Raw genomic sequence first — 14349 nt, 5'->3', positions numbered from 1 at the left:
CAGCTATGCATGCTTAGTCTTGGCTCTGGCAATTGTAACAGCTGGGGGCAGTCAGTAGGTATAAATCATGTGGCCGGTCAGCTCTCTGTGTATGTGTACTCCACCCTGCTGCCCATGTAACCCAGATTCAGTGAGAAGTGAAGAAAATGTGAGACTCGGGGTCACGACTCGGGGCAGGATTGGGGGCACTCCTGAGCCATTGTTGTGATATTAACAGATCTCGTGCTGTTGTTTTATTCGTCGCTTCCTTCTGCGAGCCAGTCGGAGAACATCAACACATGCACGTTACAGAAAACTCTGAAAGGTCGGGATTTACTTTTTGCAGCTCTGCAGTAATCGCGCTGACTTGCAAAGGAAAGCAGCTGAGTCGAACTCGTTTCGAAAGATTAAATAAAACATTTCCTCGTGTGCTGCGAGCGAGCGGTTCCTCGCCGATGCATACAGTGTTTGTGAGGAACTGAAGCATTGCAAATCAATCAGGCAGCCTTTTGATTCAAAGGGAGCCAAATTGTGTTAAGTTAATTAAGTCTGATAGATGTGTTTGCTTTCATAGCTGATTAAGGTGCTCAGCAGAGCCCCTGAGTTTATACTTCATCAAAATACTTCCGAAATCTATCAAGGGCTCTGTTTTTTACACCCTTACCCTCTCATTAATTAAGTTGGCCCTGATCATTTTAGCTGATGTTTGGAGTCTGGCCAAGAAAACACGGACAATACCGGGCTACATGTCATGAACACTTTGGTCTTCATCCCCTTATCCTGAGCGGCTCGGTTTAAAGGTCAACATTTTAAACACGTGCTTGTAATGGCTGTAAACTATTAAAGACAGACCGCAGCGAGACCTTTTGTTTCACAGAATAAAGACGACCAGCAACAACTTTACAGTTATGATCTGTAATTAATAATGGCCTCTTTTCAGATGTCAGCCAGAGTATCCGAAGCCTTTCCGGGATTACATGATAAGTGTGTTACAGTTCAATTGTCCATCAAAAGAAATAATGAATAGGTCCAGTCTGCAGTGAACTCATTTGGCACTTGAGTAATGAGGAGTGTTGATGAGGTATTCAGGCCTATTCTTCCTGAGCCAAATCTGGTGTCTGAGTCTCCACAGGGTTATTCTCAAAGCTTAACTGTTGGCCCTCAATTTGAGAGTCAAACAAACCTTACCCAAACATTTCTCAGGCTTGATTGCAGCGAAGACTGCTCCAGATGTGAAAATGCACTGTGGCGAAATGGAGAAAAACAAGCAAACAAACAAATAAATCATGTACAGAAATATAAACAAAGGTCTGTGCTGCCTAAGGCGCACACCATCATGCCTTTCTCCACTATGTCTTTTGTTATTTTTGCATTTGGACAGAGTGTCTCGCCCTCCTGCCAGATTCTGTTATATCACCGAGAGCATGGATGAAAATGTGTTTTCAGTTAATAACCCACCTCATCAGTTTTTCATGCTAAGAACAAAAGAGGCTTCAGAGGAAAAGCTCAACTGATCCCTTTTTGTCTGTTTGTTTACTCTGTGTGGACGTTAATGTGAAGAAGAGTCCAATGAAAATACAAAAGAGACACTGACGTCCACCGGCTTCACTCGACAACCTGAAGTAAAACTAATTAGAGTGAAACTTTTGGCATCGTCTTTGCAGGGAATAAATTACAGACATATGTGGATTGTGCAATTATCTTTAGCCTTGAAGGGATTTGTCGCATTAGGAGGTCATTTTCACTTCTTTAGCATGCGTGCCTCCACCAGGTCAGTAAGTGTAAATCACCAGTATTAACAGGCCAGATAGCAAAGTGTGTGCATTGATGTTTGAAAAGTTACTGATGAGCAGTTAGAAATTAACTTAAGGTTCAGTTTAGTTGCCATGAAGAGTACCACTAACTATGAAAACAGTTGTATTAAAGTCTTAAGAGGGGAAGTGCAGGATACCGTGTTTTTGGAGCTAAAACCATAAAAGTCAGGATGTTCTGACCTCTGCCGCTTCAACATTGACCTTTCTTCTGGTCGTTTGTCTCTCCCATGATTACATTTTACTTCTCTGATAGTACTCAAAATTGATTTGCTTACATGAAAAAAGAAGGGGGAAAAAAGCTTCGGAGAGGTCAGAGGAGGGCTTCAAAAGGTTCAACGCAGCCGCAAACACAAACAAAGGAAAGTGCATGCACATGTGGGGAAAAAATAGCTTCTGATAAGTCTTGTGAATGATGAGGTCAGTGAATGCCAGCGAATGTAACTGATCACTGCCCAAAACTGTGGAAACTAATGTCCTTTTGCGCAATACTATGTTCATGAAAACACAGCACTTATGCAACCCGAGCCTGTTTGAGGTACGAAGCATTATCACTTCAAAATTACTTCATAACAACATTCTGGTCAGGCAGAAGAGGCCCATGCCAGGACCCGCTGGCTGAAGAACAAACTCCACCATGTTACTGAACGCAACTGCAAATCTTCGGAGGGCCTCTGCTTGGGTTGCGCTGCAGCCTGGAGAGAGCAGGAAAAGCATTGTGGGAAATTCTGCAGAGATTTATCACAATTTCTCTGTAATTCAATCACGCTGAGCATCGGAGGTTTTTAGCAGCTGTATCTTTCTAAACTCTATCTTTGCAGGACGGACGAGCTCTGCTCCGACGAACTGGAAAATAGTATTTGCAGTGTGTCAAATCTCTGCCATTTGGCACAGTCGCCTCATTACCGTCAAATATACCACTAGAGATGAAAAGAGGCCAACAGGACCCTCAGACTGAAGCCCAGGTGTCTGCCTGATCGCACAGATCACGAAACCACTGATTGTTTGAAATAATTCATCAGAGCAACATCAATGGTCGTATATGTAAACCACTTACGGTGCTGTAACTTTAAATCTCTGATATTTGATTGTGTTGTGTTATTGAAAGCATGGCCAGCTGTTAAATTTTTTTTTTTTTGTTATCGTAAAAAAAAAAAAATTTCATGATTGGTTTTGAATGACAATGGCGGGAATTTCATATAATAATAGATTATATGTTGAGAAGGCTTTGCAGCAGTTTTGAAATAAATATCATAAATCAAAAATATTTGGATAATAAATTAATTGCAATGAATGAAATTTAAAAGCAGTGAAAATGTGAAACGTGTCATAGGATGATAAAGCACTAGATAACGTAACCATAAAGTATCTTCTGGCTGGATTATCTGTCTGCAATACATCTTGTATATATTTACCATTCAATACATACAGAAGCAGGAAACATCCACACATGAATGCAATAATGTCAAATCCAATGAAATATCTCCAGAGCACCTATTGATTTATTCCACCTGGGCTCAAAGTGCATTCCACGTCTGCTGGAGCTGCGCCGAGGAAAAATAATTGAAATCATATGAAGGACAAAAGGAAATCAAAAAGAGGATGAACAAGAAAAACAGAACGTGACCAGAAACGAAAAAGCATCCCCTGTAAGCTCGCAGGAATGTCACATGTGACGTATGGACTCGCAGTAATCAGACGTGTCTGTGACTGTAAATCACGCTGAACTGCAGAGGTCTGCTCAGAGTTACCAACACCTACTGCTCCAAAATACTCTGATTCCTGTCCAACACAGACCAGCCCGAGTACTGTACTGAAGTACAATTTGGCTACTTGTACTTGACAGATTTTGTATATTATTATATATTTTCTATGTATTTTTTTTTTTTACTTCCACTCCACTACATTTATTGTTACATTTACCTTTAATCACTAGGTACCTTGTAGATTCAGATCAGTAACACAAAATATAATATAAACAGATAAAATGATAAATCTTTATTGAGCCTTTGGTGAAATTCACAAGTTACCCTGCAGTCTATATGATGAAAAACAACCCTCATCAGCTGTAACATTAAAGTGATGTTCTTATTAATGAATATATATACATAATTATATTCCATAATAATATATATTATTATGGAATCAAAAATTCTGCATTACGAGTTCTTTTACTTTTTGTACTCTGTGTATTTTGATGCTAACAATGCAGGACTTTTATGTGTGAGAGACTTACTTCAGGCACCAAAAAGACACAAATGGACATAAACAGTTGCCTCTCCAGCCAGCTTTTTATTGTCTGCTGGCAAACGGTGCACGCATGCTGGATTCATTCTGGACATGGCAGAGGTGGTGCAGCTGCTCAAAGCCATCACTGTATCCTTGTCACCATATTAATCAGACAGAGAGGCAGTCATTTCAGCACATGGCCCCCAGTCACATCCACAGACATTCATTGTAATGAACTCTGTCGCCCCCCCCCCATGCAGGGAGAAATGCAAACCTCCAACATATTGACTGTTACAGGCTACAGGATTCCTGTTGGTGAACTTCAAAACAAAATGTGTTTCCTCATCAGTTCCACTCACACTGGGTGCACATCAACATTAATGAGGTGTCATTCAAGGCAAGACGAAAACCAGAGCTTAATCAAACACTCGTAAACATGCATTAGAGCATCTGCACAGCTGGAGCTTCAGCTCTGCTTCGGTCAGTGTTTCTATGGTACTCAATGCTGGCTGCTTGCTCCATTGTTTTCTTATGGACCATCTTGTACTTCGTCTTCATATCCCTCAGCAGCGATAGAGCCTCTTGCTTGTTAACGCCTGTGCCGCATAGGGCGCTGCCTGCACAGAAAGCAGAGTATTACATGAAGAAAGGTGAGCTCATGTACGCTCATGGGATCAGAAAGGCGCATACTTAACGGGACTTGTCTTATTGTTGTACTCCCTTTGATTTCTTTGATCATCTCCTCCACCCTTTCAGCCGGCCGCTTCATTGGTTTCAAAGGTGGAAGTTCTTTAATCTGTGCACAGAAAAGGACATTTTGTTCTTCATAGTTCTTGCGAGATTTATTATTATTATTTGACAGCCATATTGAGTGTGAATAAAGATGAATTCTGTGCTCGCAAAACCTTTTTTTCTCTTCCTCTGTATGGTGTCTGGATGCAATCAAGTTTTGGTTTCGAGTCTCTGTAAACATTAAGATTCCTCAGTGTGTGCTCCAGCATCCGAACAGCTGTTTGAATTCCTGTTGAAAGGAAGAGAAACAATATTTTATTCCTGTTCACTTTGGGCTGATTGTATAGCCAAAGTTTGTCAGGGCTTAAGGAAAATGTTCAAAAATAAACAGCTGCAGGTGAAACGGCAGTCCTCACCGATGGGCTGCACCACATCAGGATTCAGTGTGACGTCCATCAACCTGGTGTCGTCCCTGTTTGTCTCCTCCTTCTCTCTAGTTTCTGTCTCATCAGCTTGAGGATCAAACTGGTACTCAGGAGCGTCAGTGGCCTGAACATGAAACAGCATTCAGCAAAGAGAGAAAACCATTTGAAACGCTGAGACAAAGAAACTGCACAGGCACCTGTGGAGGATGTGACTAAGCACATTTTCATGCCACTGGGAAATACTGTGCTTTTTACTCCACCACATTTATCTGACAGCTTTAGTTCAATACATTTTTGCAAACAAAGCTTAAAACGTATGGTGTAAATGTGAGGGCAGCTGAGACGCTTCATCGATGAACCAATGACAGAAAATTGATTGACAGCTATTCTGAAAATCATTTAAGTCATTTTTAATGAAGAGATGAGAAAAATGTTATCATTCAAGCTTTTCAAACATGAGCATTTTGTCACTTTAATGATGATGATGTTCGGACTGTTACATACTTTCACTTCAGGAACACTTTGAATGCAGGACTTTCACTTATTACCTATTAGTACTTTCACTGAAGTAGAGGACCTGAATACTTCCTCCACCACCGGCGGGCAGTAACGACTTTGAAAATTGGAAAAGCATTTAGAAACCCAAAGGTTATAGAACTGATATTTCCCGATGAGAGCAGGAATAATAAAATCACACGTTCCTACCTGAGTAAGAAAGAAGTGCTCTGTGTTCAGCTCACGTCTCTCAAGCTGAGCAGGACAAGGTGCATCCATCACCAGTGGCTTCTTTGACACCTTTGGGATTCGTTCTTCCACCTGCAATACAAAAATGTCAACCCCCCCCAAAAAAACCATTGAAGTAACTGTTTAACTTTCAAATAGTGAAATCTGGAGGCCCATGCAGATGCAGAACACATCCAACCTTCCACTTTGGATCAATGGACACCTTCAGCGGGAGCTTCCCAACATCCAGCGTCTTCTTACGCCTTATCGTTATGCCCAGTCTCTCTTGGAGGTAATAGGTCAGTAAGGGAGGGTCTCCTGCGTTCAAACAGAGACATGAAGGTGATTTTAGCAAAATGGGTCAAACCATTATATAATGGTGCCGTGTCTATGGTATCTTGTCTGAACCCTTTTGTGTTACTCGCTCTACCCGCCAGCCTCACCGTTATTGTTTTAGCCTTGGAATCTCAGGCATGTGCCATAGCCACCAAAAGTATTGAAACAGGTTATGACTTCAAATCAGGTTTATACGCAGACAACATGCAGTCTGCGCCATCAGTGCTTCGGCTTATCAATACATTCAGTGCTTTTTCTGAATACAAAACAAACTGGATGAAATGTGAGGCATTACGTTGCACCGTGATACTTTTTCTGCTGACTTGGGTAATGCACCATTCATGTGGAAAACTAATGGAGTTAAATACTTGAACTGATTGCCCCGGGTTTATTGCAGAAAGTCAGAGATGACATAAAAAGAGATGGTCTTCGCTACCAGCGTCTCTGCAGGGGAGGTCTGACGTGCTGAGGATGAGTATTTTCCCAAGATTGTCATTAATCATATCAGCCTTCCTCAGGCAGCTCTCATCAAGCAAGAAACCTAAAATAAACCTGAAGAAACTGTCACTGCCAGCCTCAGAGGAGAGGAGAGGAGACGGGTTACCACTTCTCTGCGTGGTCAGAGGGTTGGAGTGAATATCAATCTCGCGAAGCTTTGGGAAAAGAGCGACGGCCATCAGAGCTTCTTCTTCTGCGATCTGTTGAGGAAACGTAGATGAGACCTGTCAGCTCGTTTTTTCAGAAGGGGCCGTGGTTGATTTATTTGCACAGATTACTGAACGCACCTTGTTGTCAGCTAAATTGAGGAACTGAAGCTGAGGTAGTGGAAAACTGGATCCTCTGCAGTACTCCTCCCAGCGTTCCTTGGGGAAGACCTCACGCAACTGAAGTTTAATGCAGATTTAAGAGCTATAAAGACACAGCGACGAACCCAAACACCAACAGCAGAATGAACTACCTGTGAGAGTCTCTTGACATGTTCAGCAGTAGAAGTCTGCAAAGGTTTTGAGCCATCCGCCAGTTGCAGATATGGTATTTGAGAAATGCGGTTCCCCTGCAGGTTTAAGCACTTTAGCCTGTAAATGACAATTAGAAATGCTTAATAAGTGATGCTGAATGCATTGCAAGTCTGTCTCAAGCAATGCTTTAATATAGCAAACTTCAGACCACATCATGACCTCTTGAGGTTTGCAAGACTGTTGAAGACTTCAGAGGACAGTCTGTTATCGTCGAGCACCAGAACCTCAAGAGCTTTAAAGCGCGTGTGCTCTTCTTCAGGCGGCCTGGACAAAAAGAAAAGAACAGTACAAGTCATCAGCATGAGTCCACGTTGATAAATACTGCATGTATTTCATAATGCAGTTAAATCCTTACAGTTACAGTGAAATACCATAATACAGTATGCGTGCGCACCATCGTCTGCTGGACTTTTGTACCTGGCTGTGGAGCAGGTGTACTGAAAGTCACTACAGCTCAGCAGAAACCAGGAGTGTGAATTTGGAGCATTTGTGCGCCCCCTCTTGGCCACTTTAAAAACTGTTTTAAAAGCATCTTGAGTTTTCTCTGGAATGAACTGTTTGCACAAGTTACGCTCAGCTGTGGAATGTAACTGAGTATATTTAGCCAAGTATTATATGTACTTTAAGTACATTTTGCTGATAATACTCGCATACATTTACTTATGTATGGATTTAAATGCAGGACTTGTAGTACTTGTATTTTCAGTGTGGTGATGATACTTTGTTGGAAAAAGTAAAGGATCTGAATGCTTCTTCCATCATTGGTTATGTTATGAAGTCACACCAACGTACTGAATGCTGATTGATACATGATGAGTTAACAAACCAAATGATGACGGACAGACAGAGTTTTGAAAGACCCATGAAACTAAAATAACTGCATCATTATTGGTTAAAGATCTTTGAATACATTTCCTATCCCTTCTTACTCGTGGAACTATAAAGGCCTGTTAATACTTTGAGGGAGACACATTACGTGCGCTTCCTTTTTAAGGACACCAATCAAAGATACTTTCTGCAGTAATAGGAGGCAGCGTCAACCTTTGGTTCGAGGATGAATTTGCATTTTACTGTGGAAAACCTGTGATGAGTTCTGTTTCGCATTCTGCCAGCTTCTCCTTGACTCATATCAACATTTGTTGGAGTAACTTTCATGTGGAAAGCAGGCTTTCTGCCACTGTCTCACCAGCCATAACACAAAGCATGCTGACCTGTGTGTGAAGTCTGGATAGGAAAGCAAGACCAGGCCTGCTAATTTAATCAGTTATGAGCAAATACAGTTTGAGGAGAAGTGGATTTTTCATGCACTGACGTGAAAGCAGGCAGACAAAAGACTACAGCGATTGATTTCGATGTATGCGCTTCAACGCTGATCATCTGCTGGCACGGCAAGCTGTCTGATCACAGGTGAAACTAACAGTTGAGTGGTGTCATGGTCGGAAGAAGCCAGATTAGGAGGAAGGTGATGAAGCTGATTTCCAGTCAGACGAAGGACCTTTAGACGTGGAATGTGGCCGATGGACACAAGATCATCAGCTGACAAACTGTTGTAGGACAAATCCAAAACCTGTGAGGATTTAAACAGAGTCGAGACAAATGAAGAGTGCAAGAATGAGATTTGTAATGTGAGATATTACCGATGTTAAACACTTCTCTAGATTAGCTGCTGCTCAGAGACAAGCTGAGAAATGAACCAGAAGAAGATAAGAGCACGGATGGAAGTGAAAGGCTTTCAAGTGCTTGTCAGGACTAAAGAACTCATGTCAAGTTGTATATTACCCCTGTGACATGTTGATAATTCAAATAAACAGCATTAAAAATAGTAATGACACTCTATCTAAATGTAATGTCGTCTTACCTCGAGATAAGGGAAGTCAGCAGCATGAAACGTCATGTTGCACAGCCTGTTTAGCGACAGGTTGAGTTCTCTTAAAGACACGAAACTGCTGAAGGATCCTGCAGAAAAATAAGATATTTCCTCATCATGTTTTGTAACAGGCCCTAAAACTTAATGAAGGTGAATGTGCAGGAAAAGTAAGAGCGCTCACCTAAAGAGAGGGAGTTAACAGACGCGTCGATGTAAACTACACCGTCAAACGCCTTGAGGTCCTCTGGTTTGACCTGTGCACAGTAAAGAAAGCCTTTCATCATTTTACCCACAAACTACCAAATTATTTTGGCAAAAAAAAATGGGAGAAGTGGTTCTTACAGAGTCCAGGTTCTGCTCGCTGACGTCAACAGAGCAGAGCTCAGACGGCTCATCAACACAGTGTAACTGGAGCTACAAAAGAAAAGTGAGAACTGAAATAGTTTGGGGCCTCTGTGGTCAAATGAGCGCGCCTCACATACGAAGACCTCAGTGTCTTACCAGGAAAGGTCCATCCAGTGTGTTACCACGAGGTCTATCCGTCCCCCTGTCCTTCTCACATTCTCTATGAGTCTCTTTTATTCTTCGACGCACAGTCCTGTATCTCTGCTCCTCTGCCTTTCCGTAAGCCACAAGCCAGTGACCACCACCTACGAGGAAAGACAGCACTGAATAAAATAACATCCACTGATACTGATGAGTGATGAAGTTGTTAGTAGATTTACAAAAGTGAAAAGTCTTTTTGGGCTCCAACAATTATTTCATAATTCCCCACTGCCAAAGCTGACGCTCAAATTACACCTTTCAATGTACAGTGATGTAAAACAGAGAAGAGGCTGCAAACCATCACATTTGGGAAGCTGGCACCAAAGAATTATTTGGCATTGTTGCCTGATGGATGTCTCAGACAATTATCTGAATATCAAAACAACTGCAGAAAAATATTCTGTCAATCTGCAAGTCTGCAGAGATCCTTCATCGCTCATCTCAGGCTGATCTCATCCAAGTCCCTCAGTGAGACTGAATGTGTACCAGTGCATACATGAAGTAGTGATTAATCAAATAACCACAGGCTATTAGTGCCTTAACATGCGAGGCAAACGTTTTCTTAATGGACTAATTAAACTTAACGCACCTTCTCTTTTTCGATGGAGTAATGTCCGGGCTGGGAAACATTTGGTGGGATAACTCTTTCCATCATCAAGTTTATTGGACGCTGCGGTCATCTGGTTTGCCTCAGTAAAGCATTTATCACGAAACAAGTTCTGTTTGTCGATTCCGCTTTTCACCAACGGAACTGGCACAACTACTTGCTGCAGTGTATTTGATATTGAGCCTCACTGTAGTGCCGTGTCCTAGCAACAGCATATAAGACGAGCGCTACCCCTCCCGTCCGGCAGGGGGCTGTAAGACGTAAACACGGACGCTGTGTTTACAGGCGAAGGCGGAAGAAACCGGTGAGGCTGGCTAGTCAAAGATCGAATTCACTGATAAGAGAGTAGCCCGCCCACCCAAGCTGCGGTATTTGAAGGCATGACATGTTTGATGTCAGGAAGATGCAGCGGTTTTCTGTATGTGACACAACATATCAAGTACTCGTCAAGACGAATTTATCTTCGACCCGTGTACGTTTATATTGTTTAGCTAGCGAGCTTCTAATTTGAATTGTCCACTTTGCGCATGCGTGATGCTGCAAACCGGAGTAGCTCTATGTTAGTGTTTACTCCTGCCCTGTCTGCCCTGTAGTTGTTATGCAACCACAATAAAATGAGAAATTCTTGACCAAGCTGAATCACCGGAGCTCTTGCTGACACAGGTAGTTAAATCCGACTTGTACTTTAGTCACACCGTGTCTAAGCGAACAGGGAAGTGAGTGCGTTGGCGTCTCTCGCTTCAGTGGCATCTTCTTTTCTGATCAACCCGTAGCATCAGTGTCGTGAACATCAGAGGTTCATGGTGTGGCGTGAAATTATACGGTATAATGCCGTTCACGCTGAGATCAAGGGTGACAAATGAGAAGAGTCGCTGGTGAAGGTAAGGGTTTCGCTCTGCGTGCACAGTATACGCTCGATGCTATTTGTAGCAATGCAATCATATGTGTCTATGAGGAGCTGCTGGAGTGTGAACTCTTCCTGTGAGTCTGTGCTTTAGAGATTGTTGTAGCAAGACTACAAAACAAGCTACGACTTGTCATATCAATTTCTCTTCACAGGAACTGTGATCCACCATGGGAAACACACCATCAAAGAGTGGCAGCGATGAGGAGCCGATCAAAACAACTTTGTTTGAAAAGGAGTTAAATGGGATAACCTACAGAATTCCTGCTCTCATCTATCTGAGACACAGTCGCACCTTCCTTGCCTTTGCAGAGAAAAGATCCTCGCCTGCTGACCAAGATGCCAAAAGTCTTGTGATGAGAAGAGGAACCCTGAAGCCTGATGGATCTGTTCAGGTTACTATTCACACACAATAACCAGCAGATGAACCTTTGCTTCAACACTAATCAGTGTCAACTTCAGCCATGCTCATCCTTTTAATCACTGTCTTTTGTCATGTTTCTCCAGTGGTCGTCCAGTCAGGAGCTGTCGACAGCATGTCTACCAGACCACCGCACTATGAATCCTTGCCCTGTGTATGAAAAAAACAGCAAAACACTGTTTTTGTTTTTCATCTGCATCTGGGGAATCACCACAGAGATCAGGCAGATTGTCACAGGTAAGAACAAGGCCCGTCTTTGCTGCGTCAGCAGCAGCGATGACGGGCAAACCTGGAGTCAAGCGAAAGACTTAACAGAAAGCGTGATTGGCGAATCCATCCATAAGTGGGCCACATTCGCTGTGGGTCCAGGCCACGGCGTTCAGCTGGAGAACGGCAGATTGATCATCCCAGCTTACGCCTACTATGTCCCTTACAGATGCTGTTCCTTCCCCATTCCTTTCACAGTCTACCCCCGTGCACTGTCAATATATAGTGCAGACTTTGGCCAGACGTGGCATATTGGCAAAATGCTTCGAAAAAAGTCATGTGAGTGCGAAATGGCCGAGATTATAGATCATGAGGGCAGGAGTCACCTCTACTGCAATGCTCGTAACGCTGGAGGCCACAGGTGCGAGGCCCTGAGTGAAAACAGCGGCGTGTATTTTGACAAACCCCACATTGCTCCAGAGCTCATTGAACCGCCGTCAGGCTGCCAAGGTAGCGTCATCGGCTTCCCCGCTCCCGAATTTGTCCCGAACGACGACGCCGAAAGCAAAGCCTGTGGCACATCGCTCTTGTCTCCAGACACCCAAACCTGGCTCCTCTTCATCCACCCAACTAACAAGTCGAGCAGAAGGGACATGGGCGTGTATCTGAACCGGTCCCCCCTGCACTCATCAGGATGGGACAAGCCCAGGATCATCCACAGGGGACCCAGCGGCTATTCAGACCTGGCTTACAACGGAGACAAGGATCAGTTTTCGTGCTTGATGGAGTGCGGCAAGGAGAGTGAACTTGAGCAGATTGCGTTCATGTCGTTTACCCTTAATGATGTCATGCAGACGGGCAGCAAGAAAGAGAAGAAGATGCGTTGAATTGCGGTTGCTTGATTTCTGTATTAACAAAGCTCTCTAACATTCTCCTGCAACCTAGACGTCCGAGCAAAAGCCACTAAATATGCTGTGCAGTAACATTTGTCCGTGTTTACTGTTGTTCTACGTTCTGGAGATGATAATGCATGCATGAGTCGTGTGTTTTGTTGTCTCCTTGTTTACATAAAAAAGTAATTCAAGTCTTGATAGTATCAATATGCAAGCAGCTGTGGAAGGAAGGAAGCGATTTTTAAGAGGCCGGGTGGCTGATTTCAAGCATGCTGTGCTGGACTGTCATCTTTAAAACAGGCTTTGTGTGTAGCATGTTTGACAAGTGCTTCATACTCATTTCTGCATCTTATTAAACTCAGTGTTTCCTGAGCAGCGGAGAGAATTTGCCTACCTCTTTTTATTTTCATATGAAGATCATAGCAGGCCTTGTAAAGTAGAGCGTAGAGTTTCCTCCATGCTCAGTCTCTCCTTTACGTTTAGTATTCTCTGATTCACGTATGCCTTCGACTCCACGGTTTGAACTTCAGCTGTGTGACAGCCTGTCAGCGCGCAGCCTTGTCTGTAGGTCACAAAACTGGATGGAAAAGATAAACATTCACTTTTTACTGCTCACACCCAGCTAATCAATGAAGAGACCAGCCGAACTGTATGAGTTTTTGAATCAAGTCGATGGATTACCAGAGATATGCTGTCAAGAGTATTTGGGCTACTTTGTACTGCACACTGATTTTTATTACACTCATGTCCAAAAGCAATATCTCGCTGGCCACTTTCTTTACGTTCCCCTCTCCAGCACACGTATGATTTTCAAAGAAGCCTTTTCTTCTCCCCCGGGGATTATTAATTAAGTGCAGCATTGGGACCAGATGTGATTGGCTGACTGTTGGGTATCAAGTGACAGCATGTAACAGCATGTAACAGAAGATGAAGACTCGCCATTTATAAAGCCACTAGAAATTTGCGCACACAAAACCTTGTACTGAGCGACTTCAACATCCTTTTTTTGCCTAATGTTGTGAGGCGAAAAGCCTCCAGGTGGCTCTGCACCAGTTTCATTGTGTTTTTGTTGACTGTTGTGCAAAGTGACAAAACCTGCATGAAACATGTATTTTAGTAGAAAATAAAAGTAAGCTGTGATCACCCGACTGCTGTTTGGTTCAGTTTTGCTCTTTTTCTTCTAATTATACTGCCATTACACTAATTATTGCTCGAAACATCTCACTGTTGGGATAAACAATTAAAAAGAAAAGTGAAACAATAATCATCTGTCAGAGAGGGGTAAGGGACAGCAGAACAGGGCATGGGTGTGGTTCTAAAAGCAGCTATAAAGAAACACTTTATCGGCTGAAGGGAGCATTTCATTCCCTCAGCAGCTAAAGGGGGCTTAGGGCATGTTGAAATGTTATGAAAGGCTGCTGTTGTTAAGCGACCTGTGGGGAGATGAGTGTGATTCAGCAGATGTGCAGACAGGGATGAATTGAGGACAGGGAGGAGCATGTTCGGAGAGGATGGAATGCACATATTCTGTATTTTTCAGGTTTTTCAAATGACGTTATGACATGTCGACTGTTAAGGGGGTGGTAGTTTTTTGATAAAGTGCAATTAACAAAAGAAAAGAAGCTGTTATCATGATTTATATGCTGTCTG

The 14349-nt window shown here is 42.9% G+C and overlaps 2 protein-coding genes across 3 annotated transcripts; one reads left to right on the top strand and one right to left on the bottom strand.

Annotated features, from left to right (window-relative positions):
* Positions 1–4075: 4075 nt before the first annotated feature.
* On the bottom strand, positions 4076–10382 carry xrra1 (X-ray radiation resistance associated 1). 2 transcript variants are annotated; one of them, XM_076750798.1, is made up of 16 exons: positions 10257–10382; positions 9623–9771; positions 9464–9535; positions 9303–9375; positions 9113–9210; positions 8673–8821; positions 7414–7518; positions 7194–7311; positions 7021–7119; positions 6840–6933; positions 6099–6217; positions 5882–5992; positions 5168–5300; positions 4925–5040; positions 4710–4815; positions 4076–4636 (listed from the first exon to the last, which is right to left on the bottom strand). In XM_076750798.1, the coding sequence occupies exons 1-16, from the start codon at positions 10345–10347 to the stop codon at positions 4461–4463; spliced, it is 1809 nt and encodes a 602-aa protein (XP_076606913.1). In that variant the 5' UTR covers positions 10348–10382; the 3' UTR covers positions 4076–4460. The 2 variants fall into 2 exon arrangements, with proteins under 2 accessions (XP_076606913.1, XP_076606914.1); XM_076750799.1 differs by having other exon boundaries at positions 7021–7098.
* A 228-nt stretch (positions 10383–10610) lies between these two features.
* LOC143332435 (sialidase-3-like) lies at positions 10611–13847 on the top strand. The gene is made up of 3 exons (XM_076749856.1): positions 10611–11155; positions 11334–11573; positions 11686–13847. Exons 2-3 carry the CDS (start codon positions 11349–11351, stop codon positions 12691–12693), a joined length of 1233 nt encoding a protein of 410 aa, XP_076605971.1. The 5' UTR covers positions 10611–11155; positions 11334–11348; the 3' UTR covers positions 12694–13847.
* The last annotated feature ends 502 nt before the right edge of the window (positions 13848–14349 follow it).

This window comes from Chaetodon auriga, chromosome 15 (genome assembly GCF_051107435.1).
Source record: "Chaetodon auriga isolate fChaAug3 chromosome 15, fChaAug3.hap1, whole genome shotgun sequence".
Lineage (NCBI taxonomy): Eukaryota > Metazoa > Chordata > Actinopteri > Chaetodontiformes > Chaetodontidae > Chaetodon > Chaetodon auriga.
This window is presented reverse-complemented; position numbering and strand designations above follow the sequence as displayed.

What these genes read in the sequence shown, in the direction of transcription:
- xrra1 (XM_076750798.1), bottom strand. Translation starts at nt 10,347, where the DNA reads ATGACCGCAGCGTCCAATAAACTTGATGATGGAAAGAGTTATCCCACC. An exon ending in CTGACTTCCCTTATCTCGAG is followed by an intron (nt 8,822 to 9,112) that starts GTAAGACGACAT and finishes AAATCCTCACAG; the next exon opens with GTTTTGGATTTGTCCTACAA. An exon ending in AGTCTTGCAAACCTCAAGAG is followed by an intron (nt 7,312 to 7,413) that starts GTCATGATGTGG and finishes TGTCATTTACAG; the next exon opens with GCTAAAGTGCTTAAACCTGC.
- LOC143332435 (XM_076749856.1), top strand. Translation starts at nt 11,349, where the DNA reads ATGGGAAACACACCATCAAAGAGTGGCAGCGATGAGGAGCCGATCAAA. An exon ending in AGCCTGATGGATCTGTTCAG is followed by an intron (nt 11,574 to 11,685) that starts GTTACTATTCAC and finishes ATGTTTCTCCAG; the next exon opens with TGGTCGTCCAGTCAGGAGCT.